The 26,204-nt window shown below is 41.6% G+C and overlaps 2 protein-coding genes across 8 annotated transcripts in view; one reads left to right on the top strand and one right to left on the bottom strand.

Annotated features, from left to right (window-relative positions):
* The window catches only part of LOC100883831 (protein FAM135A), a 45,867-nt gene extending 30,348 nt beyond the window's left edge, over nt 1-15,519 (top strand). For 3 of the 7 annotated variants that reach the window (XM_076528895.1, XM_076528894.1, XM_076528896.1), the window contains 14 exons: nt 1,641-1,854; nt 3,025-3,159; nt 3,245-3,274; nt 3,739-3,820; nt 3,898-4,092; nt 4,148-4,282; nt 4,466-4,730; nt 4,801-5,460; nt 6,086-7,023; nt 7,327-8,132; nt 8,509-8,821; nt 9,239-9,488; nt 10,003-10,230; nt 10,959-15,519. In XM_076528895.1, coding sequence (XP_076385010.1) covers nt 1,641-1,854; nt 3,025-3,159; nt 3,245-3,274; nt 3,739-3,820; nt 3,898-4,092; nt 4,148-4,282; nt 4,466-4,730; nt 4,801-5,460; nt 6,086-7,023; nt 7,327-8,132; nt 8,509-8,821; nt 9,239-9,488; nt 10,003-10,230; nt 10,959-11,164 — 4,457 coding nt within the window. In that variant the 3' untranslated portion in view covers nt 11,165-15,519. The remainder of the gene's footprint in view (nt 1-1,640; nt 1,855-3,024; nt 3,160-3,244; nt 3,275-3,738; nt 3,821-3,897; nt 4,093-4,147; nt 4,283-4,465; nt 4,731-4,800; nt 5,461-6,085; nt 7,024-7,326; nt 8,133-8,508; nt 8,822-9,238; nt 9,489-10,002; nt 10,231-10,958) is intronic. The other 4 variants (XM_076528897.1, XM_076528899.1, XM_076528898.1 and 1 more) reach the window with 4 other exon arrangements.
* Nucleotides 15,520-16,555: 1,036 nt separating this feature from the next.
* On the bottom strand, nt 16,556-25,091 carry LOC100884053 (kelch-like protein 10). Its single transcript, XM_012288492.2, has 9 exons — nt 24,700-25,091; nt 22,975-23,312; nt 22,033-22,364; nt 21,402-21,586; nt 20,735-20,946; nt 19,370-19,705; nt 18,310-18,432; nt 18,041-18,208; nt 16,556-17,625 (listed from the first exon to the last, which is right to left on the bottom strand). Exons 1-9 carry the CDS (start codon nt 24,879-24,881, stop codon nt 17,495-17,497), a joined length of 2,007 nt encoding a protein of 668 aa, XP_012143882.1. The 5' UTR covers nt 24,882-25,091; the 3' UTR covers nt 16,556-17,494.
* Between the last annotated feature and the right edge of the window lie 1,113 nt (nt 25,092-26,204).

Below are 26,204 nucleotides of genomic sequence, written 5' to 3'. Positions count from 1 at the left end.
AAGCACCGAGTAAACCAAAAGTTTCATCCCGCACAAACGTGGAACAGTGCTACAACATGTAACCCCATTTCCCCGACCACGAAAGGTGTAGAACAATCAAAAGCAATCGACTTTCCATCAATTATGTCCCTCGGGACGTGTGTCCAGCCTTTCAAGAAACTTTCCCGTTGTTCCTCTGCAGAAGTAGGAAAGTTCTCGGGTACATTGCACTCGTGCCACCAGAAAACTCCGCTGAATTCACTTACTGGTTCCCAGTTAGACAATGGCGGAACTAGTTCAAACCGAGGCACACTCGGTCGTCGATTGCATTAGAAACTTCGAGGAACGTCGCTGCACGTCGAACCTCTTCTACCGTCGTACATTAAACTCTCAAGCAACTTGCTATCACAAGAAATACTACAAAGATTAACCTCTCTATCGTTACAAAAACTTTTCTCGAATCAGGTTAGGTCGGATCGGGTAATAAATTTCGACGATAAAACCAAATTATACAGTGCATTAAATTGTGCCATCAGCCTCATACATTTCGATGAAACTCCGCGAATTTATGGGGTGATGGACGGTAATAGTCGTGCATGTTTTATTCATTCGGATTGCATTTTAAGGGTAGTAATGGAAAGAAGTGGACACTTTAGGGGATCGAAAGTTGAGAATTTGGAGGGTTGGTTTGGAAATTTGGGAAGTTGGGGGTTTTGGAATTTGGGGGATGGGAAATTGGAATTTGGGGATTTGGGGATTTGGGGATTTGGGAGTTTGGAAATTTGGGGACATGGGAATTTGGGGACGTGGGGATTTGGAGGCGTGGGGATTTAGGGACGTGGAGATTTGGAGGCGTGGAAATTTGGAGGCGTGGAAATTTGGAGGCGTGGAGATATGGGGGCGTGGAGATTTGGGGGCGTGGGAAATTGGGGACGCGGGGAATTTGGGGACGTGAGAATTTGGGGACGTGGGGATTTGGGGGCGTGGGGATTTGGGGGCGTGGAGATTTGGAGGCGAGGAGATTTGGGGGCGTGGAGATTTGGGGGCGTGGGAAATTGGAGACGTGGGGAATTTGGGGACGTGGGGATTCGGGGGCGTGGAGATTTGGGGGCGTGGAGATTTGGGGGCGTAGAGATTTGGGGGCGTGAGAAATTGGAGACGTGGGGAATTTGGGGACGTGGGAATTTGGGGACGTGGGGATTTGGGGACGTGGGAATTCGGGGGCGTGGAGATTTGGGGGCGTGGATATCTGGGGGCGTGGAGATTTGGGGGCGTGGGAATTTGGGGGCGTGGGAATTTGGGGACGTGGGGAATTTGGAAACGTAGGAACTTAGGGGTTCAAAAAATTTTGAATTTAGGATTTGGGGATTTGAAAATTTGACGATTTGGGAATTTAGGGTTTTGCCTATTATTCTTAACATCGAAGAACATAAAAACTTGAAAATACACCTCGATTCACATGATACACCCCGTATAACGAAAGCCATCCATAACCCGTCAATAATCGATAACAGATATCCCCCATCACGCAGTTCCGATTCTCGGTACACACCTATCCAAGCAATCACGCTGCAGACACGCAGCGTCTTTCCAGAATGCATCTCTCGCGTTGCACTCGAGAAGAACGAGATCCAGAAGACGCAATCTGTTCATTGTTGCAGACTCGTTGGAGGCACCCGGGACGAGCAAGCGCTTTCAGATCCTCTACAGAAACGAGGAGGTGACACTCGGCACTTCGGTCCTATTCCGTGCGCACGTGCTCGTGCACAGCCATAAGATCGAGGAAGTTCTCTCCCGCACCCACTTCAATCTCGGCGTCGAGTTATGGTTCAGCGAGCCGACACAACCTGGGAACATGGCCTGCGTGTCGTCTAGGTGAGCGTCTTGCGGATTTTTAGCCTAACAGATCGAGAAACCGCGCGATGATCGGCAGAGCGTGAACTGCGACGCGAATATTGCGGTAGAGAAACCGACACGAATCTGGACATGCGAGACCTGTGAGAGTTATGCTCCTTTGCGCTTCTGAGGCGTGATGAAACCGGCGATCGTGGGATCTGGTGAAATGATATTTGATGTACAGGTGCGGTGGCTTGGAGGAATTTGATGTAGTTTGAAGTTTATGTTGTAGTTGTGGGAGTTTGGGATTTTTAGATTTGGATATTTGGATGTGGTGAAAGTTCAGTTCTTCATGGTTGTAATTTCCCAAATTTCCACGTTCCCAAATTCCCACGCCCCCAAATTCCTACGTCTTCAAATTCCCACGCCCCAAATCTCCACGCCCCCAAATCCCTACGCCCCCAAATTCCCACGTCTCCAAATTTCCACGTCTCCAAATTTCCACGCCCCCAAATCTCCACGCCCCCAAATTCCCACGTCTCCAAATTCCCACGCCCCCAAATCTCCACGCCCCCAAATTCCCACGTCTCCAAATTCCCACGCCCCCAAATCTCCACGCCCCCAAATCACCACGCCCCCAAATCTCCACGCCTCCAAATCCCCACGCCCCCAAATTCCCACGTCTCCAAATTCCCACGCCCCCAAATCTCCACGCCCCCAAATCTCCACGCCCCCAAATCCCCACGTCTCCAAATCCCTACGTCCCCAAATCCCCACGTCCCCAAATCCCCACGTCCCCAAATCCCTAAATTCAAAATTCTCCAACTCCCCAATCCCAAAACTCCCAAGTCACCAAATCCCCAAACTCCCAAGTTTCCAACCCTCTAAATCCCCAAACCCTCAATTTTCCAAACTCCCAAATCCTCAGCTACACAACCCCCAAAAATTCCACGTCCTAAACCGTCCTTACAACGTAAGCAACCCCAGCTGCCAACATGAAATATTAAAAAAGAAAATCGAAACGTAGACTGGAGAGCAGAATTCAGACCCCTCAAATTTTTCAGAGCTCCGTACAGAACGAAAGCGAGCTTTAAGAAGCAGAACTTTCCCACAGACTTTTATACACGAAGATCGATAACCTTGGCCGTGTGTGCTTTCATGTTTCACCTTGAAGGTTTGACAAGCCTCGTTTACTTTTCTACCTCATAGGGCGTTGCAGCTGAACTTCGCACCAACGAAAGGGCTTCACTATCACCTACCTGTCCTCTTCGATTATTTTCATCTAGCTGCGGTGTCCATGACGATCCATGCTTGCCTTGTGGCTCTTCATCAACCGTACATCAAGTCGGTATCAATTTTTATTATTATATGTATCTAATTACTAAAATTATATGTTGATCGTTTGATTGCATTTGTATGTCGGCTGCAGGAAGAGCATACTTCATTATGTACAAAGCTGGTGAGTTTCGAATGTTTCGTATATTGCCGGAATACGTGTAGATTATTGAATTTAACGGTGAAGCATATATTTGGTTATTTAGAATTTCATCCCAAATATTTTAACTTACTTTAGTTTTGTAAATTTGCAAAATTGTCTAATAAAATTCAAAAATGTACAAATTTTCAAATAATCAAATTCAGACTTGATCACAATTTACAAGTTCTCAAACTTCGATAGAGAGGTGTTCTTTTTATATAGCCCTTCTCAGTTCCGTGCCAATAACTACGGCCATATAACGAGACTTCATAACACCGAGCGCGAAAAATGGAACGGTGTAACTAATTCCATCTCGAAAATCGATTCGACTTAATCAGCATAATTGATTCAAATTTTATTCCCCTCGTGCTACGAGTATCGAGCAGAGTCGACCGTGTTTCAATTAACCTCGCGAACAGACAATTAACCGAGTAATGTGCTCGCAGCGCGCCACGTGGAGGGAAACCATGGCTGCAATTTAAACAGTCGGCTGCGAACGGAGACAACAATGCCGGGTTAGGAAATATCGTGAGTTCACGTTTCAAACGTGTGAAATTTCGCGATCGAGTATGCAGCTGTCCAGTTATCGATGCAAATTGTTCCAGGAAACGACGACGAGATGCGTCGGTTCGGCGACGAGGATACAGCATGCGAAATTGGTGCAGCAGGAAGTGATCAGGCTACTTTTGGCCGCCAGAGAATCTTTGCTCAACGATTTAGCCGATCTAGCCCGGCTCCTACCCTCTTGCCAACAGAGAGCGCTCGAGCTCGCTCAGAACACGCACAAAGAAATCACCAAGGTTTGTATTAATTATCTACTTTAATTAGCTCGATCGACTGATGGTATGGTTGCAGATGATGGACACGGAGGAAACTGATATCGCTCAACTCTGCGCACAAAACATTGTTCTCTGGCAACATTTTCTGGAGGCGTTCTCTGGACGGGAGGCTGTACATCAGCACCTTGCGAGAATTCATCATCAACTGAGGGTGAGTTAATTATTTTTAATACATCTGGATTTCGTTTAAATCGAATGTGGACACTGGTTGTCAGATTTACTGGAACTTGATTTGCAAGTTTCAAACAAAACTTTGCAAAGTTCAAAATACCAAAGTTCAAATATGCCAAAGTCTCACAGATGAAACACTTAATGATAAATAATTATCGTTAAGGTGAAGCGTTTCGCGGAGGGTTTCTTCGTGCTGGAGAATCCCAGGACCTCAGCATGGGGCTGCTACGACGCGAACTACCAGTCCTACCAAGCCGTAAGCGAAGCGGCTCGAAGATCCCGGTACCTGGCTTCCTTGCCTCCTCTTCCGGTTCACTGTCCAGAGCTGGACGGGGACCTGCACTCCCTGCCGTTGATCTTCGAGGACCAGTACGTGGACATGAAGCAGCGGCACCGAAACAGCGGCAAGTATCAGAACGACGAAAAAAGTGAGCACGAGAGTCTTGTACAGTAGTCATCCAGGTGTAAGGGTACTCGGATACAACGTGTGTCTCTCAGTTCCCGGTATGGACGACTGCAGTTGCGGGATCGCGGCGATCCTGGAGTCGAGGTCCATGGGGATCTGGTCGCCCAGGAGCGAAGGTGCGGCCCAGGACATCGGATCCATCCAGGGTCGTCTGACGTTGACTCCTTCTACGCTTCCGGCGAGGCACAGCAAGTCCCTGGATCAGCTGGGTCCCGATATCGCTCCTGTACAACCCCGAACGTCGCCGAAGACTCTGCCTAGGTCCGTGTCTACTCAGCTGTTTCCTAGACAGAGAGGCGGTACAAGGAACGTCACTCCACCGGCGACGGTGCCCTCGAGAGGAAGACAGAGGTCCACGGCACAGTCCGGTAACACGCTTTTCCCTCCCTCGGGGCAGCAGGCCTGCTCGGCGCCAAACCCATCCCTGGGATCCACACCGGTGGTCCCTTTGCCTCGTGCCAAGTCCACACAGATGCTGGTGCTTCCTAGACAACAGATTGATCCTCAGAACACATCCATCACTTCGCTGTTGGCTGCCATGTTTCCTGAACTGCCACCTGGTGGACAGCTGCCGGGTTATAGACCCTCGAACAAGTGTGAGCAGACCCTGACGGTACCCACCTTTGTGGCGACCGTGGACCATGGACAGACGGATTGCTGGAACGAGAGCAAGACTTCCAATGTTATTGAAGGTATGAGATGTTGTGCGATAGAGTTAAGATCTTTGTAAACCGAGAAGTCTCTTTCAAATGAAATTTACAATAATGTTCATAGATTTTCAGAACTTGAAATTCTAGATAAAATTAAGTATGAGTTAATGCCAAAAATAATGACTCTAATTTTGAACAAGACAATAGCAGCTCAAGGATTAGTTTTACATAAATGAGTAATGTGAATGACTCTTCGTTTCTTCTGAACAAAAGTTACTTCTCTCTGCTTGTAGTGTGTACACATTCTAGAACACTCCACATTTACTATGTTCGCTCTAGAACACTCCCTTTGAACTTTCAGTAAAAACTGGCCTCTCTGCACATTATTCGCCCTTAGGAGAACTCACCCTACTCTCAGCCACCACTCCACCTTCCATGTACACCAATGTGCAATGTAGACCTCCTAAGGGTAGAGACAAAGATAAGAGCTGTCTACCAATAGTTTTCGATTTCAGAACAGGCCAAAGAAACGTGAATCTAAGAAAGTGTAAATTTAAAGCAAGTTGTATCTGAGGCAATCCTAAGTTATTTCTCCCAGAATTTTCAAAATGAAACCTATAGAAGCATTCTAAGCTAACTCAAGTGTCAAACGAATTACAATTTTCAGATTATCATTCCTTGGATACAAGAAGGATTCGTCTGGAGCCCCGAAGCCATCGAATAGCCACCCGACAGCCTCTGCAACCAGTAAGCAACGACCAGAACAACTTCCTGTCGAATAAGTCGAGCGTAAACGGCGACAGCTTCCTTCCGGAACAGCAACCCTTGCACACAGCCACCCTGGACAGGGTGACATATCGAGGCAACTCTCGAAAGCAGACTCATCAATCAGGCGGGAAGTACAATCAGTCGAATGGGTTGGAATCCCGCAGGTACCACACGATCGGGAAGACTGGTGGGAGCCACAACCAGCGGAATCGAGAGGTTCAGGACTCGATGAACGGCGGAGGATTACCGAACAGTCACTCGATGATATCCGATCCTCTGTACAAAAGGACGAACTACACGTCGACGACCACGGACTCCTTCTTTTATCGCACGAACGGCACCAGCGGAAGAACGCACGGTGTGACCGAGAGACCGCGAAGACCAAAGAGCACCGAGAGACTGCTGGACGAAGTCGACCGCAACGAGTACTGCGATGTCCGCAGGGAGAGACCCAGAAGAAGAGAGGAGAGGCCGGCTGTCAAGTCTCCTCGCAACGGTGTGGCGCCATGTTACGAGGACAAACGCAGGAGACCGCAGAGCGAAGAAAAAAGGACGGAAGTGACCAATGAGATGTTCTACAAAGTGATGACAGCCATGTCGGAGCCGAAGAGGAGGAGGGACAGACACGGTAGGAGACCACATTCCGCGCCTGTTTTGGACATAGATCATCCCAACGAGGAGAATAGGAAGTGTAGCCATAGAAACAGGAAGACGGCTCCACCGCCGCCTGCATATCAGGACCCTGCTGTTGCACCTCTGCCCAAGTATCGGCATCCCCCTCCAGTTCCGATCACGAGCGTTCTGGAGGTCGAGAATAACAATAAAATTATTCTGAAGGTAAGGTTGAAGAGTTGCAGGGTGTCTTGAATATGAGTGAGTTGGATTTGTGATGGAGTCAGTTAGCATTTAGCATTATGCATTTGGGGATATGGGAACTTGTGGATGTGACAAGTTAGGAGTTTAGAGAGTTAGGAGCTGGTAAACGTAAGGATGTTTAGAGTTTGGGGATTTGGGAGCTTGGATACTTAGTGATCAGAAGATTATTTACGAATTTTGATTTGGAAATGTGGTATTCTGGAAGTTAATATATTGGGAATATATGTCAACTGTCATTTTCTGAAGTAAGAAATGATCCCACAGGTGGAACCCATAAAGTCTCCCGTCGAAGCCTCAGCGACCAACGGCACGACGCCGTCCGACACCTCAAGCGCCGGTGCACCGCCGCCCAACGTGAAAAGACTGAGATGCGCCAGCGTGCCCGTGGCGCAGAACAAGGTCGTGGTGCCACGTAGCGCAGTGTCTTTGCCTTGCATGCCGATCCGCGACAGCAAGGACAGCCTTAGCAACAATCTTCCCGTCATTCCAAATCCGCTTAGTCCGCCGTCCAGTCGACCCAGCAGCCCGACGACCAGCTCCAGCTCCAGCAACCTCACGTCCGAGTGTTCCGGTTGGGTGAGCAGCGGGGACACGTCCAGTTCGGAGCAACGTCGGAACGCGAAGTTGTCGAGCGAGCAGCTCCGTCAGAAGTTGTCGAAGATCGTCCCCAGGAAGGAGAGACCAACGCCGACCAAGGAGAGCGTCGAGGAGCATTCGTACGAGGAGGTGCGACTGCCGCCGCCGAAGATGTTCCAGGACGAGCCTCCGCCCCCGGAGGAGTTCCGGGATCCGCCCGCGATCATCGACAACCCTCTGTACCACGTGTACGAGACCGTGAAGCCGGTCAGGAGTCCGAAACAGACGAAGACCGCACCCTGCAGTCCACAGAAGAACAGGGACCGAGAGAGGGACAGGGACAGGGAGACTGCGTACGGGGTTAGGGATATCTGTCTGGATTGCTATCAGGAGGGCAAGGACCTGCTGCAGTCGACTCAGGACGACGCTGTCAACTTCAAGAAGTGCAAGGAGGAGTTCAAGCGACAGATGAGCTTCTCCGGAAAGATCTACAGGTGAGGGTTCACACGCACGGTATTCTATCGTAGTCTGGGCTAAAGCTTTCGCTGTCTTTGCTGTGTGGTTCTCTGAAAACTAGCTTTGGCAACCATGTTGTAAAATGACACATAGGATGGTTGTCATCCTATGATAATCGAAATTCGCTGGCAGAGAAGCTGAGTAATCTTTAGCTCTAGCTGTAGCTCCTCCATCGTAGCACCTACCTTGTTAGATACGAATCTTGAGTGCTTTTTCATTTTCAACGAAAGCTAGAGTTATTTTATTTGATATTTTTGCCGCGTTCGAGTCTGTCTTTCAGTTCGCGGTCATTAGTTCTCGTGGGTCTTTGTGTTTTATAGTTAAGTTTCTCTTTGTCTACCTGATCCCCTCTAGAGAACGCAAGGAAGCGCAGTTGCGTTTCCATAAACGTGCCCATTCCCTTGGATACGGTGACCTTCTGACCCCGTCGTCGGTTAAACCTCTAAGATCCAATGTGCCTCTTAGTGATTATCCAACCCTGGCTTCGACCATGCCGTACTTCCACATCAGCAACGAGTACCGGCTATTCTCACCGGAAGGGGCTCACTTGATCATCTGCGTGCACGGTTTAGATGGCAATCCTGCTGATCTTCGTTTGGTCAAGACGTACTTAGAATTGAGTCTTCCCGGGGCGCATTTAGACTTTTTGATGTCTGAGAGGAATCAGGTGAGTTGGATATCATTTTTCTTTTTCTTCTCTTAGCTTTAGATGTTCTCTTAGTCTTTAGTTAATTTTAGATTCGTAGCCCCTCACAAGGCTTTTATTATCTTTTTAAACTCTTTATCTTTTCTTAGGTCTTGTGTAATTTTTTTTAGTAGGAACTTTAAAATATGAAAAGGAAGAAACGGATCCTTAAATTATAGGATTCCTAAATTGATAGATCCTGAAGTCTTGCAAGTTTCAGATCCTCGAGTTCACCAAATATCACCACATCCCCAAATCTTCAAACTCTCATATTATCATATACCTCCTCAGAAGTCCTAAGTATCGAATGTCACCAAGTAATAATTGCAGAAGTGTTAGAAACTTGTTAGGAACAAAAATTTGGAACGTGGGAATAAATTAATTTGTCTGTTCGGAAAGGGTGACACTTTCTCGGACTTCGATAGGATGACCGACCGACTGGTAGCCGAGATACTCCACCATATTGAGACGTCGGGACTGAACCCGACGAAAGTGAGCTTTATCGGACATTCTTTAGGGACCATCATCATAAGGAGCGCTCTAACGCGGCCTCAATTACGACCGCTTCTTCCACGTTTACACACATTTCTCAGCCTGAGCGGTCCACATTTGGGGACACTCTACAACACCAGTGGATTAGTTAATGCAGGTAAACTGATCTTATGTTGTAGGCCCTAATTTTGAATCACTCTGTATCATCCAGACTGTGTTATTTTAGTTATGTTATCCAATAATATTGTTCTATGTATGTGGTCCTATAATATCATCTAAATTGCATTACTTTTGATGTGTCATCTTACGTTATATTATCACATGTGTATCATTCTTGTATCAACTCATGTGATATCATCCTTGTATCATCTTATATCATCCAACGTTGTATCAGCTCATGTGATATCATCCTTGTATCATCTTATATTATCCAACGTTGTATCATGTCATGTGATATTATCCTTTTATCATCACATGTGATATCATCCTTGCATCCTCATATATCATCCAACACTGTATCAGTCTACTATATCCCTCAGTATTGAACCAGTTGTACCCAACATCATCCTATATTCCACCATCTTACATCATCACATTACATCAAACTATCCCCATCACATAAATTCCAGTAAATCGTTCATCTGTAAATCATTTTGTCCACCTTTGTCCAGGTATGTGGTTCATGCAGAAGTTGAAGAAATCAGAATCGCTTCTACAGTTGGCGATGAAAGATGCGTCAGATGTCAGACGATCGTTCATGTTCCGGTTGAGCCAGAAGAGCAATCTCGAGAAATTCAAACACGTTCTTCTTTGCGGCAGCGCGCAGGATCGATACGTTCCGCTTCATTCCGCTCGTATAGAGCTTTGCAAAGCCGCCGTACGGGATTCGACCGATCAAGGTAATCGAACGCCATTTATTTTTCATCGATGTCTAGCGATACAGCTTTAACAAACGGACAGATCTCCGGGGCAACTCGAGGGAATAAGAGTCCGCTCTTACCGTTGGTAAGCAACGAAAATGGAGTCGTATCTGTCTTTCTGATCAATGAACCACCATTTCCTGGAGCTTAGGGAGCATATGTCTTCGCTTAATGGCGGAAGACGTTCCATTTCGGAGCAAATACTTTATTTCCTGCTGCTTTTATCATCAAACTTTTGTATCTTGGATGTTAAATGTTTTCTTGTGGTTGGAAAGAGGAAACAAGAAAATGGGACTATAAGGTCCGTAGGGTGTAATTTGATTGTTGCTTTAATAATTGTTTAAATTATAGTTTGGAGCTTGTGTTTATTTTACTTGTACCGTGTCAAAAGCAATTTTTAAACAAAATTTTTTAAGCGGGACATTTTTCAAGTACCTTTTCAATGTCTTAAACACTGAATCCCCCAATGCTAACATTTTTTAACCCTCAAATTTACAAATAATTAAATTTATGAACCTCTAAATTTACTGATCCTTTAATCTATCAACTTCCAAGTTCACAAATTGTTAAATTTATCAATCCTTGAATTGATCAGCCTGCAAGTCCCCAAATCTTCAAAACTCACCCCATATGTAAATTCCAATCTAAATATAAAAATGTAAAATTTCTCGCTAGTCCTCTTTCTGAGATTTTCGTCTCCATTGCAGGTGCAGCGTATCGAGAGATGGTGCACAACATCCTGTACCCAGTGATGTCCTCGTCGGGGGTGAGTCTGGTGAGATACGACGTGCACCACGCGTTACCGGCAACAGCGAACGCCCTGATTGGCCGAGCCGCGCACATCGCCGTCCTCGATTCCGAGCTTTTCATCGAGAAGTTCCTGTTGGTGGCGGGTCTGAAGTACTTCAGATAAGGAACGGACTTAACCTAGCAATTTAAGGAACGAAACATTCGATCGAACCACCAAGGAAAGGAGAAAGCACTCGGAGCGGATTCTCGTAACTCTCCGTGACGTCTGCGATCTTATTAGGATTAATTATCGCGTCCCGCCGACAATTGCCCCGTTTCACCTATTTCCCCCTTCTTCGACCACCACGTTCGAAACGGGACAATTCGACACGTTTTTACACGGCACAACACGCGGCCACTCGTTCGGACACGTTTTAATAAATCGTCGATCGGCTTCTCTCGTTAGGTTCCTAAGCGTCATTCTGTCGGACCTTCATCAGCGACGATTCATCCAATGATCGAAACGAATGGACCTATGCTTATGATACGCGAACGAATGGGCCTACTAGTATGCTGGTCTTTTATGGAGGTGGGAGCATGGCGGGATGTGTCAAGGGTAGTTCGATGATATTTTATGGTTGGGTTAAGTTATTTTTGACGTGTGCAAGGATTCTGAGATGGGGTCTGATTTATAGGTACATGTGATCTCCGGATACATGTGGCAGTTGAGTGGGGTGAAAGAGGATAGAAACTTAAGACCGATCTCAGAAGGCTATAATCTCTGATTTTACAAGTTTCTATGTATTCCCAAATTATTATATTTTTGCAAATTCTTGTTTCCCACACCCTCAAATTTCCACATCCCCAAATTCCAACATTTTCAAATTCCCACATCCCCAAATTACCACGTTCCCTAATTCCCCACATACCCAAATTCCTATGTCCCCAAATTCTCACGTCCCCAAATCTCCACGCCCCTAAATCTCCACGCCCCCAAATCCCCACGCCCCCAAATCCCCACGCCCCTAATTCCCACATCCCCAAATTCCCATACCCCCAAATTTCTACATCTCCAAATTCCAACATTTCCAAATTCTCACACCGCCAAATTACCACGTTCCCTAATTCCCCACATACCCAAATTCCCACGTCCCCAAATTCCCCACATTCCCAAATTCTCACGCCCCCAAATATCCACGCCCCCAAATCTCCACGCCCCCAAATCCCCAAGCCCCCAAATCCCCAGGTCCCCTAATTTCCACATCCCCAAATTCCCATACCCCCAAATTTCCACATATCCAATTACCAAATCCCCAAATCCCAAAATCCTAAAATCCCAAATCTCCAAATCCAACCCTCACCATCCCAAAATTTCCACCCCCAAATTCTCAAAATCCCCAACTCTAATTTTATTTCTGATTCCACCTTGTTCAACAGCATAAATATCATCGAACTACCTCGTGCATTTATCCCGACCGCATCGAGTATCGAATTTTCGGCCTATCGGGAAATCCAAGGCTATCGAGAAAAGCACTCGACAGCCCTTGAATAGGAGAGAAAATAAAAATTGATGGAATACGAGACATAAACGCGCGAGGAACGATTCTCGAGCGTCGATCATCATCATCGTCATTATCTTCAGAAAATTCAACATCACCGTGAAAATGGGGGAGAACAAAACGTAAAACCTTTGTTTCCCGCTTTTTTTAACATTCGAGACAGCGTCGTTGCATCGTGGCTCTTTTTTACAGCCCGATATCGAAAGAGATCAACGGAGAAACAATTAAAGATAAAAAAAGAAGGAAACGAAGTATAATAAATTAAGACAGTGTAACGGTACATTGTCTAGACGCTAGGAAAGTTACGAAACGCATGTCAATTGTTACTCTCAGATAAGTGTGTGAGTGCGTGCAGTGAGGATGAGACGCGTAAAATGAGAGAGAGAGAGCGCGAGAGTATTCTAAATAAAACAAGAATAAAAAGTATAAATGATTAAAAAAAAAAAACGGCAACACGGAGAGAGGAAGAGTCATCAAGAAGACGTCTGCGTTCGAACGGTGATTGTGACGGTGAAGAAAAATGAATCATGAGGAACGACGAGGCAAGTGACTAACATTTCAGGTATTTGAAATCCCTCCAATACTAGATCTCAATTGCTCAGAACAATCTATGTAAAAAACAAACAAACGTTATACACTAATCGTAATCGAAGCAACGAAGACGCGTGACGCCGCGTCTGCCAATTGCTGCTCGCGAATGTCACCGATGGAAAGAAAACAGAGAGGGCGGAAATGAGACTCGCTGTACGATGTTTTTTATTTTTAATTATCTGCGTGAAGGCTTTTGTAAGGTCTGTATGTTACATAAAAGTGTTATTGTATTTGTACTTTTGGTATATTTTGAGGATTTTCGTGTTTTCGAATTTGGGGGGTGGATGTTTGAGAATTTAAGATCTCTGGGTTTGGAAATTTGAAATTTGTGAATTTTGTGATTTGGGGGAGGGAGGAATTTGAGGGGGTGTATTTCGAATTATGAGGGTAGGGACCTGAGATGTTGAAGATTGAGATATTTGGGAATTTGGGAATTTAGGGGTTGGAGAATTTGGAAACTTGTGTATTTCAAATTTGAGGGTTAGGGACCTGAGAAGTTGGAGATTGAGATATTTGGGAATTTGCAAATTTAGGGGTTGGAGAATTTGGAAATTTGTATATTCCAAATTTGAGGGTGTAGGGATCTGAGAAGTTGAAGATTGAGATATTTGGGAATTTGCAAATTTAGGGGTTGGAGAATTTGGAAATTTGTATATTCCAAATTTGAGGGTGTAGGGACCTGAGAAGTTGAAGATTGAGATATTTGGGAATTTTGGATTTAGGGATTGGAGAATTTGAAAACTTGTATATTTCAAATTTGAGAGTGTAGGGACCTGAGAAGTTGGCGATTGAGATATTTAGGAATTTTGGGATTTAGGGGTGCGTAAATTTGAAAAATTGTATATTTCAAATTTGAGGATGTGGGGACCTGAGAAGTTGAAGATTAAGATATTTGAAAATTTGGACCTTTAGGAGTAGAAAAATATGAAAATTAACCAACTTGACAAATTCCATAAAATTTAATAATTCACATCTGTAAAATTTGTGAATTTAAAAAAGTTAAAAAATCTACAAATTGTACTAAAATCCCCAAAACCTTAAATATCAAATTTCCCAAATTCACAAACTCACAAACCTTGAAATTAAAACATAATTAAACGTCAACAATGAACGCCAACAATGGTCCTTAACTTCAGTTTCCTGTTAAACAAAATGGCGGCCAAGGTACAGCGAATCTCCGCATAATATCGTTAACTGTAAACCCTCTGCGCCCAATGTAAACGTTTAACCTATGCACTCGTACGTGTACGCCTTTACAATATAAAAAGAATTGCGCACATTCGGGAACCGTGCATCTTATACTTCAAATTTTACGATAGTTGTCGAGCGTGTTGTAACACGAGTACGACTTTCGTACGGCAGAATTTCAAATTACACGATAAGCATCCCACGGTGAGCTACGAAGCACAAAAGTCCTTGGAACTTTTCTCGTTCAGTAAGATCGTATCGTTGCCATTGATTTTGTGCCTCACCCTCTGTCGTTATTTTAATCGCCGCATAAATCGAGTGGATCAGAAGCTAAGAAACTGGTTTTATTCGAGTAAAATAGATTCTGCTAATAATACACATTTAATCGTTTGCGTTCTTCAAAATTTAATTATCTTGAAATCTCTCATTAAGATTGAGATGAATAATTAGGGAATTAGCAAGAATTACTTGTGGCAAATGAGATGAATAATTAGGGAATTAGCAAGAATTGTCGCAAATTTTGATTACCAAATTTATTTTGCATGCAAAAGAAGCTTCTGCAAATATCGGATGACGAGTAAAAATAATTATGACGTGATGTGAAATGAATGAAAAGTCACGTCATAATGTATTTTATTTTTTCGTAAAAATTGTGTTCTCAGTGTAGATACTCAGTAAGTTTTCGGTCTTCGCTTCTAAATCACTCGCGTTCCGATTAATTAATAAAATACGAGAAACTCGCGTACACCCTTTTCTAACTTGCGTATTTGTAATATATCTCGAACGTCGTCGTGTCTTCGATACGATTATGAAAGTAGCGAGCGTTCAGCGTGTTTCCAACGCGATTTTCGCGTTCGCGCGCGGAAACGCGTTGCCTCGAGAGCGAGGATACGCGTTTCACCCCGGTTGTCGATCGATACAAAAAGAGTTTGTCGCGGATCCGGCACGAAGGGGTGGAAAGGACTCGACGAGACGACTAACATAAGAAACGAACAGTGAAACAAAAAATATACGAGAGAGAAAATGGAGGAAACCGTCGATGGAGAACGTTTGTAGTTGCGAGAGCAACGCCGATGAGCGAGTAACAACAATGTATACACTATACATAGTATATGGATGCATATGAAAAGCGAATAAATCTACGTATACATAAATGAGATAGATTAATAAAAAAGAGAGGTGTCTAGTGTTATTACCGTTACCGTTCGTGTATGTCACTTCATCCCTTTCTCATTATTTTTATTTTGTATACTCTTCTATTCTGTTACCAATGGTGTGTAGTAATTTGGGGTGTAGTGGTATGGCGATTAGTAATTCAACGCGTTGCTGATTCGTTGCGTAGTAATTCGATATGTTGCTATTCAGTGCGTAGTAATTCGATGCATGGCTGATACGGAGCGTAGTAATTCGATACGTTGCTAACTCGACGCGTAATAATTCGATACGTAGGTAACTCGACGCATAGTAATTCGATACGTTGCTAAATCGGAGCGTGGTAATTCGATACGTTGCTAACTCGACGCGTAGTAATTCGATACGTTGCTAATTCGGAGCGTGGTAATTCGATACGTTGCTAACTCGACGCGTAGTAATTCGATACGTGGGTAACTCGACGCGTAGTAATTCGGAGCGTGGTAATTCGATACGTTGCTAATTCGGAGCGTGGTAATTCGATACGTTGCTAACTCGACGAGTAATAATTCGATACGTAGGTAACTCGACGCATAGTAATTCGATACGTTGCTAAATCGGAGCGTGGTAATTCGATACGTTGCTAACTCGACGCGTAGTAATTCGATACGTTGCTAATTCGGAGCGTGGTAATTCGATACGTTGCTAACTCGACGCGTAGTAATTCCATACGTGGGTAACTCGACGCGTAGTAATTCGGAGCGCTGTAATTCGATACGTTGCTAATTCGACGCGTAGTAATTCGATACGTGGCTAACTCGACGCGTAGTAATTCGATACGTTGCTAACTCAACGCGTAGTAATTCGATACGTAGGTAACTCAACGCGTAGTAATTCCACATATGGCTAACCCGACGCCTAATAATTCAACCCTCGTTGCACTAATTTTTAATTTCTAATCAATGCCCAGAGGATGTCTCTTATCTACTGAAATGAACTATTAACGAAATAGTCAAAACAAAACTATTTTTTAAAAATAATCTTTGTGTACTTTTTGCATATTTCTTCAGTTAGCTGCAATTTCAAAAATATATTAAAACACCAGATAAACAGTTCGTATATTTTTATTCGATTAAAATAACAGACCAAGGCACGTCAGGATCTCGATCACAAAAAGTACGCTGTCGAGATACACATGCAGGGACGAACGTCATAAAAAGCGAATACGATTTCGAATTGTCTAATTTAAAAAAAAAAAAGGAAACTGAAAAATTCTCGTGCACCTTGCGTAACAACCGTGCAGGTGTATCTCCGTGCCGATTTTTTCAGAAAAAAGTTCTCCGAACAACGGGAAAAATTATTCTAAGACGCATAAAATATTCGTTTAAGTTCAAAAATTAGCTAATACGCGAATCGATAAAATTGGAAAACGTTTCGCGCTGCGTTTTCCGTCGCACGTAGATTTCGCGAATTGTGCCGTATAAAAAAAAGAGGCTGGAAATAAAAATAGTTCTAGTAACAAGAAAATAAATATCCCCTACAAAATTACGATGCAATTTTCGATTAAAAAAGAGTGAAAAAAAAAAGGGAATAATTTAATCACAGTTAAAACCCGCGTAACTCACGCGATAATTTATCGATTCATAAAAGACGCTATAAAAGTAAAACATCAATTTGAAAAATTCATACCTACCATATTTTCGTTCTCTTTTTTTATCCTAGACGCTTGGTCTATTTTTAATTCCTTTTCTTTTTGCCTTGTTACTTTGCACTTTTTATCTTTACGAATACTTCGATATCTCGTACCATCATTTTTTACTTCGTCATTTTTTGTGACGATCAATTAAATTATTTTAGGATTTGAATTTTTTGGTCCCTTAATGACAGAATAATTTAAGATCACATTAGATTTAGATATTTTTGATGGTACACAGATCTCGGGTATTCGATGTTAGCCTTTTTTTTGGTATTTCGGTAACATGTTCCGCACGCTGAATATTTCCTTGTCTATTCTAGAAAATTGCTGACATTGTTCCCCATCTCATCTAGATTTCTTCCTGAACGAGTTCGTCGAAGTTCACGGATTCACCCTCTTCCACGGAAATGGTAGCATTCGTCTCAACAGCCCCTTCACCCCCTTGGTTAGTTTTATCTTGATTCTCGGACGATGCTTGACCTAACGATAGATATTTCCCCATTAGATGAGTCATGGAAATACTACTACATCAAACATTCTTCACTTTTAAAAGAGAACAGTATTTTACATATTTCTTAAAGGAAAAAAAAATTTTAATAAAGCAACACATCTTATGATATTGTTACTCCTCAATTTTTATGAACGTGAATCATTGTTTTGTAGTTTCTTAATATATTTGAACGTGGATGAAAGTTTATTAGAATTCATTTACTAGAAGATTAGATGTTATATCTTGTTTGTCAGAAAATCAATTAATGAAAAATTACTGAACGTCTGTTAAAAAGTCAATTAGAAATAATTAAATTTCATTTGTTAAAAATATTGTATAGTGACAAATTAATGTAATTTATTTGCAATTTTTTTATCCTTATCAATAATTTCTTCAGAGGTATACCTTGACCTAGGTCTCGAGCTTTACTCTGATAAGAATATTCACTCGCATTTGCAAGACCGGCGATCACGCATGCACTCAAAGCACTTCTGTTCAAATTCATTGGCGACGCGTCGTACCATTCGTTGGTATCTGGATCGTAACATTCGGCGTACGCGATCGTTGTGGATCCTGTAAATTAATTTGATTAGAAGCAATCTTAATATCGAACCAATAATATCGAGCTATAAATTGAAAAATAAAATTCGTGTAGGTATGCAGAACAGTGTTACCATTGAAGCCACCAACGACGAAAATCATGTCGTCCAGAATGACCGTGGCGAAATTGCTGCGAGGGCTGAACATCTCCGGAACCGCGTGCCAATCCTCCGAATGATTCGGATTGTAACGTTCCCCTACGAGATCAGAGGATCGATATCGTAGCGAGACATTAATTTCTACGTGGCATCGGATATCTGCGCAATGGGGCGTCACGACGCACCCCAAACGCTTTTGGTCAGCAACATTTGTACACAGCGCGAATACTGTTTACTCGAGGAGAATGCGTTCTGACGCTCTTCACGTTGCTTGACTTCAACGCGGTAGAATACAATGCTACTTGAACATATGTACGTGTTCACAAAAATTGTTCATTTCTATTTAGGTGGTTTGGACAATGTCGGTTAATGAGGCAGTTACATTGAACATTTTATATTGAACAATGAACAATGAACACTAAGAAATGAACGTTGAACAATGAACACTAAAAAATGAACGTTGAACAATGAACATTGAACAACGAACGTTGAACAATGAACATTGAACAATGAACATTGAACAATGAACGTTGAACAATGAACACTGAAAAATGAACGTTATACATTGAACATTGAACATTGAACATTGAACATTGAACGTTGAACGTTGAACATTGAACATTGAATATTGAACGTTGAACATTGAACATTGAACATTGAACGTTGAACGTTGAACGTTGAACGTTGAACGTTGAACATGGAACATTGAACCTTCTACATTGTACATTGAACATTGAACATTGAACATTGAACATATAATTTTGCACGTTGAACACTGATGAATATGTACGATTGAACATTGAACATCAAACATTGAACATACAACTTTGCACGTTGAACACTGATGAACATGCACCATTGAACATTGAGCATCATGTCACTCCAAAGAAATATACAGCGGCATTTAATAAATAATTTAAACAAAGATTGCAGTATGCAAGCAAAGTATGCAGTAACTATCTACGTGCACTTGAAAATCAGTTTTTGGTGCAAAAGAGTAAAAAATTGAAAAGAAAGTTTTAATTGGAAAAATTACCAGAACTAAGTCTGCTGAAACCATCAAAGCCACCAAGAGCATAGAGACTGTCTCGAAAGGCGACCAAAGAGACACCGGAACGTGGATTGAGCATCGGCTGAATGTAACTCCACTGGTTCGTTTCAACATCGAATACCTCGGCTGTGTTTAACACTTCTCGCCCATTGAAACCTCCAACGATATAAATCTTGTCCTGCAAAGCAGCTGCGCTGGCATCTGATCTTTGTCGATGCATCGGTGGTATCATTTCCCATTGATTCCTTTGCGGTTCGTATCTTTCGCCGGAGCTCATTCTTGTGCGGCCATTGTAGCCACCAAGAGCGTAAATCTTCCCACCTAATTGTAAATACACGAACAGAGTATTTTAGCTGGGAATAAAAGTTCTAATATCGGAGACTCTCGATATATGGCCGCAATTTGTATTCACGGATCAGGGAATTCGTTTTCGCGTCGACTTTCGTGCATACTAATGGCGCTTTAGCGTGTAGCTGTGTTTGGGGTTCGTGTGGTCTGAAGTGGGAGCGTTGTTAACTCGAGACGTAGTAAATCGACGCGATGTAATTCGGTGGGAAGTATTTGTACGCGTTGCTTATTCGACGAGTGGTAAATCGACGCGGTGAAATTCGGTGTGCAGTATTTTCACGCGTTGCTTACTTGACGAGTGGTAAATCGACGCGTTGTGATACGGGGCGTATGTAGTATGGCGCCTAGTAATTCGATGCGTTGCTGATTCGGAGCGTAGTAAATCGATACGTTGCTAATTCGGCGCGTAGTAATTCGACGCGTGGCTAACCCGACGCGTAGTAATTCGATGCGTTGCTAATTCGAAGCGTGGTAATTCGACACGTGACGAACCCGACGCATAGTAATTCGATACGTTACTAACTCGACGCGTAGTAATTCGACGCGTTGCTAATTCGAAGCGTGGTAATTCGATACGTGGCTAACCCGACGCGTAGTAATTCGATACGTTGCTAACTCAACGCGTAGTAATTCGACGCGTTGCTAATTCGAAGCGTGGTAATTCGATACGTGGCTAACCCGACGCGTAGTAATTCGATACGTTGCTAACTCAACGCGTAGTAATTCGACGCGTTGCTAATTCGAAGCGTGGTAATTCGACACGTGGCGAACCCGACGCATAGTAATTCGATACGTTGCTAACTCGACGCGTTGCTAATTCGACGCGTGGTAATTCGACACGTGGCGAACCCGACGCGTAGTAATTCGATACGTTGGTAATTCGACGCGTAGTAATTCGACACGTGGCTAACTCAACGCGTAGTAATTCGATCCATTGCTAATTCAGAGCGTAGTAATTCGATGCGTTGCTAATTCGAAGCATAGTAAATCGAAACATCTCACCATGAGTGCAAACGCTGACATAACATCTCGCGTGATACATGCAAGCTCTCTCTCGCCACTCTTTCGTCAGTGGATCGTAGCATCTGACCGTGTTGAAATGTTGGTTACCGTCGAAGCCACCAATCATGTAGATGAGATTGTTCAAAGCACATAAGCCGTGGTAAGCCCTCGGTGTGGCATCCGTGTTCACTGATAGAAACCATCTGTCAGCTCTAGAGTTCACATTACAGGACCCTGTGAGTCGAGGCCTGATCACGACTTTCGCCTTGTTAAATCAACGCCGCATTCACAAAAAATAGATGCACATATAATTTGAAATGGAAGATGTTTAAAGTGAGGGCACATCAGATGGAGTGGTATCACATTTCGGTGGTGTATTTGATATCATAGATTGCTGCTATACCTAGTTTCGTAGATCACTACTATTATATCTAGCATTATAGATCACTATTATACCTAGTACCATAGGTTGCTATTATATCTAGTATCATAGGTCACTACAATCCCTAGTATGATAGGTCACTACTGTACCTAATATCATAGATTACTACTACATCTACTATCACAGATTACTACCATACCATCAAAGGCTGCTACCAAACCTAATATCATAGATCGCTATATCTAATATCATGCATCACTACTGCACCAGCATAAGTTATTATACCTAGTGTCATAGGTTTCCACGAAATTCGTTGGGGACCCAGCGCTCCAGCCACCGATCGCGAACAAGATCTCATACGGAATCCGTGGTTTAGTTAGAGGATTCTTCGGGTCGATCTCTCCACCCCCATGTTTTGCCTCCTGTTCGCTTAGGTATGCACTAGCTGACATGAGCACCTGCTGACATAACTTAAATACGAATACAGGATAAATGTAACTATTGTTAATAGTACAACCTTGATGTTACAAATAGTTTGCTGACTAACACATTGGGGTGAATATTTAATTGATTGCCTTCATATACAAGCCTGTATAATACAAGGTTGCTGAAGATATTTCGTGGGTGTACATTATGAACTTTATTGATGTAATTGATACTATTGATAATACATAATTGATTGCATGTTGCTGATGGTATATAAATAATAAAATATAATTGAAAGTATATTAGTGATAGTATAAAAGTGATAAAATAAAGCTGAAAAAATATAATTCAAAGCACATTGCTGACAATATATAATTGACAGACTGCACTTGAGAGTATATGACAAATAAAATACAATTGATCAAATTCTTCCTCTTTCTACCATTATAATAAAGAACGTTCATTTTTCTCGTATCGATCAGTTACTCACTTCATCCTCCTCGATGATCTTCCACGCGAGAACATTGTTCGTGAAGAAATTGTAGCTCATCAAACCGTAGCGTACACATTTCAAGAGCCTCGGTAAATAGGTCTTTCTCTCCTCCACGTTACACTCTATCCAGGTTTTAACGGCGTCGAAAACTATTTCCTCGTTTTTAACGTTCAGCTCGTCGTCACGTAGGATCGCTTCGAGCTCTTTGCTCGTCAGCTCTTTGAATTCCGGGCTCTCTTGCAGTATCCGCTTAAAGTGATGGCGAATGTATTTCCGGCCTTTCTTTTCTAGGTCGCGGCAGAAATAGTGACGCGCGAATTTAAAAATTCCTGCATAAATGTAATACAAACATTCTTGGTATCAAATCTTTCTTAAAACATTTCTTAAAAATTAATACAAAAAATTGTAGTATTTTATGAATATAATGTTTCATTATTATGATGATTATCTTCGATGATGATCTCTTACATGACGCAAAAATTGTTTGTTTATAAGAATTTTTCTTTTGAGGCACTGTTAGATTTTGACATTGATTTTGAAGTTGACTATTTTTTATGTAACATTTAAACAATTTTAATTTAGTAATTTTTAAAAACAATGTCAGACATCATCAAACCATGTCAAACCACAATGATAAATAATTTCATTCAACCACCTGCATATGTAATAAAAATTGCTACATATTAATTGATCCAGTTTTAAATAATAATTATGTTAGTCAAAAATAAATGCAACAACTCTTCAAATTTTTTGACAAATTTAATATGACTCAAACATAAATATCATCAAAGCTTATGAACCACATGTAAGTTTTAAAACTGACTATTTTTATTGACACATTAATTTAAGAATTTTAAAATTGACAATTTTTAATTTAACCATTTTTAAAACTTACCCAATAACATAATAATTGATTGAGTAATTAGCGTAACAATTTACCTAAGCAATTTTCCGGTCGAAGTTCCTGCAACAGAAACTGACAGCAAAGCTGAACGACACCGAGGACCTCAAATTGATCGGCCAACGGTAAAAGTTGTTCGACGTTGTCGGCATTCACGTTACACGTTCCAGTATAAGCGTAATCGAGGATCAAACTGAAAATTTCACCGGGAACTGAGTCTATAGCGACCTCCGTGGTCTCTGTCTTGCCACCTTTCAGGCTGTTGGTAAAAAGGGCCTTGAAATATGGACTGACGGCTGACAAAATGGCACGGTGCACTGGGAATACTTGGTTCCTGGCGCATCTCACTGCACCGTCGCACAATTGTTGGTTTGCTCTGGAATATCGACACGAATTCACTCGATGGTTAAATACAATACTGAAATACTCTCATTGTTGGCTTTTCGTCGGTACAATAGATTCGCTCGCGCCAGACATTTATTTAATTAAACTAGCACTCGAAAACTGAAATGTTCTCTAGTTTTATCCTTCGATTCTGCTTTCAATAAATTCTATTATATTATTATTTATGAACTTTAGTTTTATGGAGATTAGTCTTTTTTAGGGTTATAGAGATTAAGGGGCTGGTCAAGAATAAGTTCACACTAAAACTACCGGGGTGAAAACTTAAGGGGTGAATGATTGTTTTGCAAGATTATTTCAAGTTACAAAATTTGGGGTGGTTTTCTTGAAGTCTTTGACTTTTGTCAAAGTAAGGAATTAATATATATATTAATTTATATTGTATCATTTATTAATTTATTCACTAAAACTACCAAAGGGGTGAAATGATCGTTTTGCAAGATTATTTCAAGTTACAAAATTTGAAGTGGTTTTCTTGAAGTCTTTGACTTTTGTCAAAGTAAGGAATTAATGTACATATTAATTTATGTTGTATCATTTATTAATTCATTTTTCAACTTCATTTTTAATTTCAAAGTAAATGTACAATATAGGCAGGTAGATTTAGTGTTCAACAGAAAATTTTTACCAAGTCAATATCAAGCTAAAATGATCAATGTGTTAGTTAAAAAAAATTGTTAAATTGCAGGACACAATTTTGCAGTTCCAACATGGTCCACATACATATAATTATAATTATATAGGTATCAAACAAAATCTTCATTAAGTCAATGTGTCAGATTAAAAACATCAATTTGTTACTTAAAAAAAATTGTTAAATTGTAAGACACAATTATGAAGTTCAAACATGGTCCACATACATGCATTGTAACTAAGAGTATCATACAAAATCTTCATTAAGTCAACATGTCTGACTAAAAACATCTATGAGTTAGTTAAAAAAAATTGTTAAATTGCAGGACACAATTTTGCAGTTGCAACATGATCCACATACATACATTGTAATTAAGAGTATCATATAAAATCTTCATTAAGTCAACATGTCAAGGTAAAATCATTAATGAGTTAGTTAAAAAAAATTGTTAAATTGCAGGACACAATTTTGCAGTTGCAACATGATCCACATACATACATTGTAATTAAGAGTATCATACAAAATCTTCATTAAGTCAACATGTCAGTGTAAAATCATCAATGATTTCGTTAAAAAAAATTGTTAAATTCTATGACACAATATCTCACGCAATTAAAAGGCAAGTTTAATGAAACACATTGAAATAGAATGAAGAGAAGGGTTGTCCGATTAAAACATCCTATACGTTTGTGAAAAGAAGGGGGTTCGACGAGTAGCGATTACGGACCTGAGTTCGGACCAGACCACGGGGAATTCAACGAGGGCATAATTGGATGGCAAGCACATGCATTTCCGGACTCTCGTCGGCTGCTTCCTGACGCATTGTTTGAGCTTCGTGGCGAAAACAGTGGCCCGTGACATTCGACTACGGAAAAGCTTCCTGAGCTTCATCCTGCGGCGGCCGTCCATCGCCTCGTGGATGACCCACGCGATCCTTCCGTCGCTGGCCACCACGTGCCACGACCTTAACACCGCGTATCGTAAAAAGCTTCCTCCTCCTCCTCGATGCTGGCCGGATACGCGTTCTCGTATTCGCTATGGTTATCGATGCGAGCTCCGGAACACCGGAGATTCGCGGCCATGACAGAGGAAGACCGTGACTTTCAACTGACGCTGCGCCGACAGCGCGATCGGGATCGTTCGATCTTACTTTTCAAATTAAGCTGAGTACACACGAGCTTTTTTAATCATCATACCGATTTGGGGTGTAATAGGTTTTATTTCATTAAGTTTATTTTTATTTCATCAAATTTGCTTTCAAATTTGGAGGTAAAGAATTTGTGAACTTAATGCTAGGTTTAATTCGAGTATGTGGACAGGTTAGGTTAGCTTTAGATTAAAAATTAGGTACGAGGGATGAATCAGAAAATTATTTGTACGATTATTCTTCATCTCGAAATTTAAAGTACTTAGGCAGAAACTTCAAATTTTTAAACTTTAAAATTTTCAAGTGTATAAAAATTAAAAAATAAAAATTGTGTACGGAGATTCCTAAGTTTGCACATCCCTAAAATTTCACATATCTAAATCTCTCGTATGTAAACAATTTCTACATGAAATTGCGAGGTGTAGTGTGGATTGTTTTGATGAATCTCTTCTGGCACTATCTTCGATAACAGACACTGTAGAGATAAAACGTGATAAAGTGCGTATGATAAGAGGGTATTCTAACGAGTATCGATTAATTTACCGTCTATATGCTATACCTGTATGCAACGTACACCTCGTGGATTTTTTTGTATTCGTGAATTTATTTATTTTAAAAATACTGTAATTGAAATTTTATGATAAAATCATTTATTATTGATGTTTAATAAAATGAAATATGCAGCTTTTAAAATGTGCAGTTAGAAATAATTTTTGGTACGCTTGAAGACTCTGTCATAAATACCATAAATATCATAAACGTCATAAATATTATAAATATTATAAAAATCAGAAATATTATAAATATCATAAAAATCATAAATATTATAATTATCATAAACATCATAAATATTATAAATATCATAAACCTTATAAATATTACATGTACCATAATTATCACTGAGAGGGTTGAAATATGCATACACATCATAAACGCGAGTAATAATGAAACATCATAAACATGCTCGAGAAAGCCAAATACCAACAGACAGTAAATATCACCATAAATATATCCTCCAAGGAATCTGAAAAAAATTTCCAATTTACTAAAATAAAAAATTCCATCGTCTCCGAATAAAATGTAAA

The sequence above is a fragment of the Megachile rotundata genome, chromosome 2 (assembly GCF_050947335.1).
Source record: "Megachile rotundata isolate GNS110a chromosome 2, iyMegRotu1, whole genome shotgun sequence".
Classification (NCBI taxonomy): Eukaryota; Metazoa; Arthropoda; class Insecta; order Hymenoptera; family Megachilidae; genus Megachile; species Megachile rotundata.
The sequence above is the reverse complement of the archived record's forward strand: the minus strand, read 5'-3'. Positions and strand labels throughout refer to the sequence as shown.

Excerpts from the sequence above, each read along its gene's own strand:
- LOC100884053 (XM_012288492.2), bottom strand. The coding sequence starts at position 24,881 with ATGGACGGCCGCCGCAGGATGAAGCTCAGGAAGCTTTTCCGTAGTCGA. Across the intron at positions 22,365-22,974 it reads TCGACCGGAAAATTGCTTAG|GAATTTTTAAATTCGCGCGT; the intron begins GTAAATTGTTAC and ends ACATTTATGCAG. Across the intron at positions 18,433-19,369 it reads TTTCAGCAGACTTAGTTCTG|GGGAACGTTACAATCCGAAT; the intron begins GTAATTTTTCCA and ends CTGATCTCGTAG.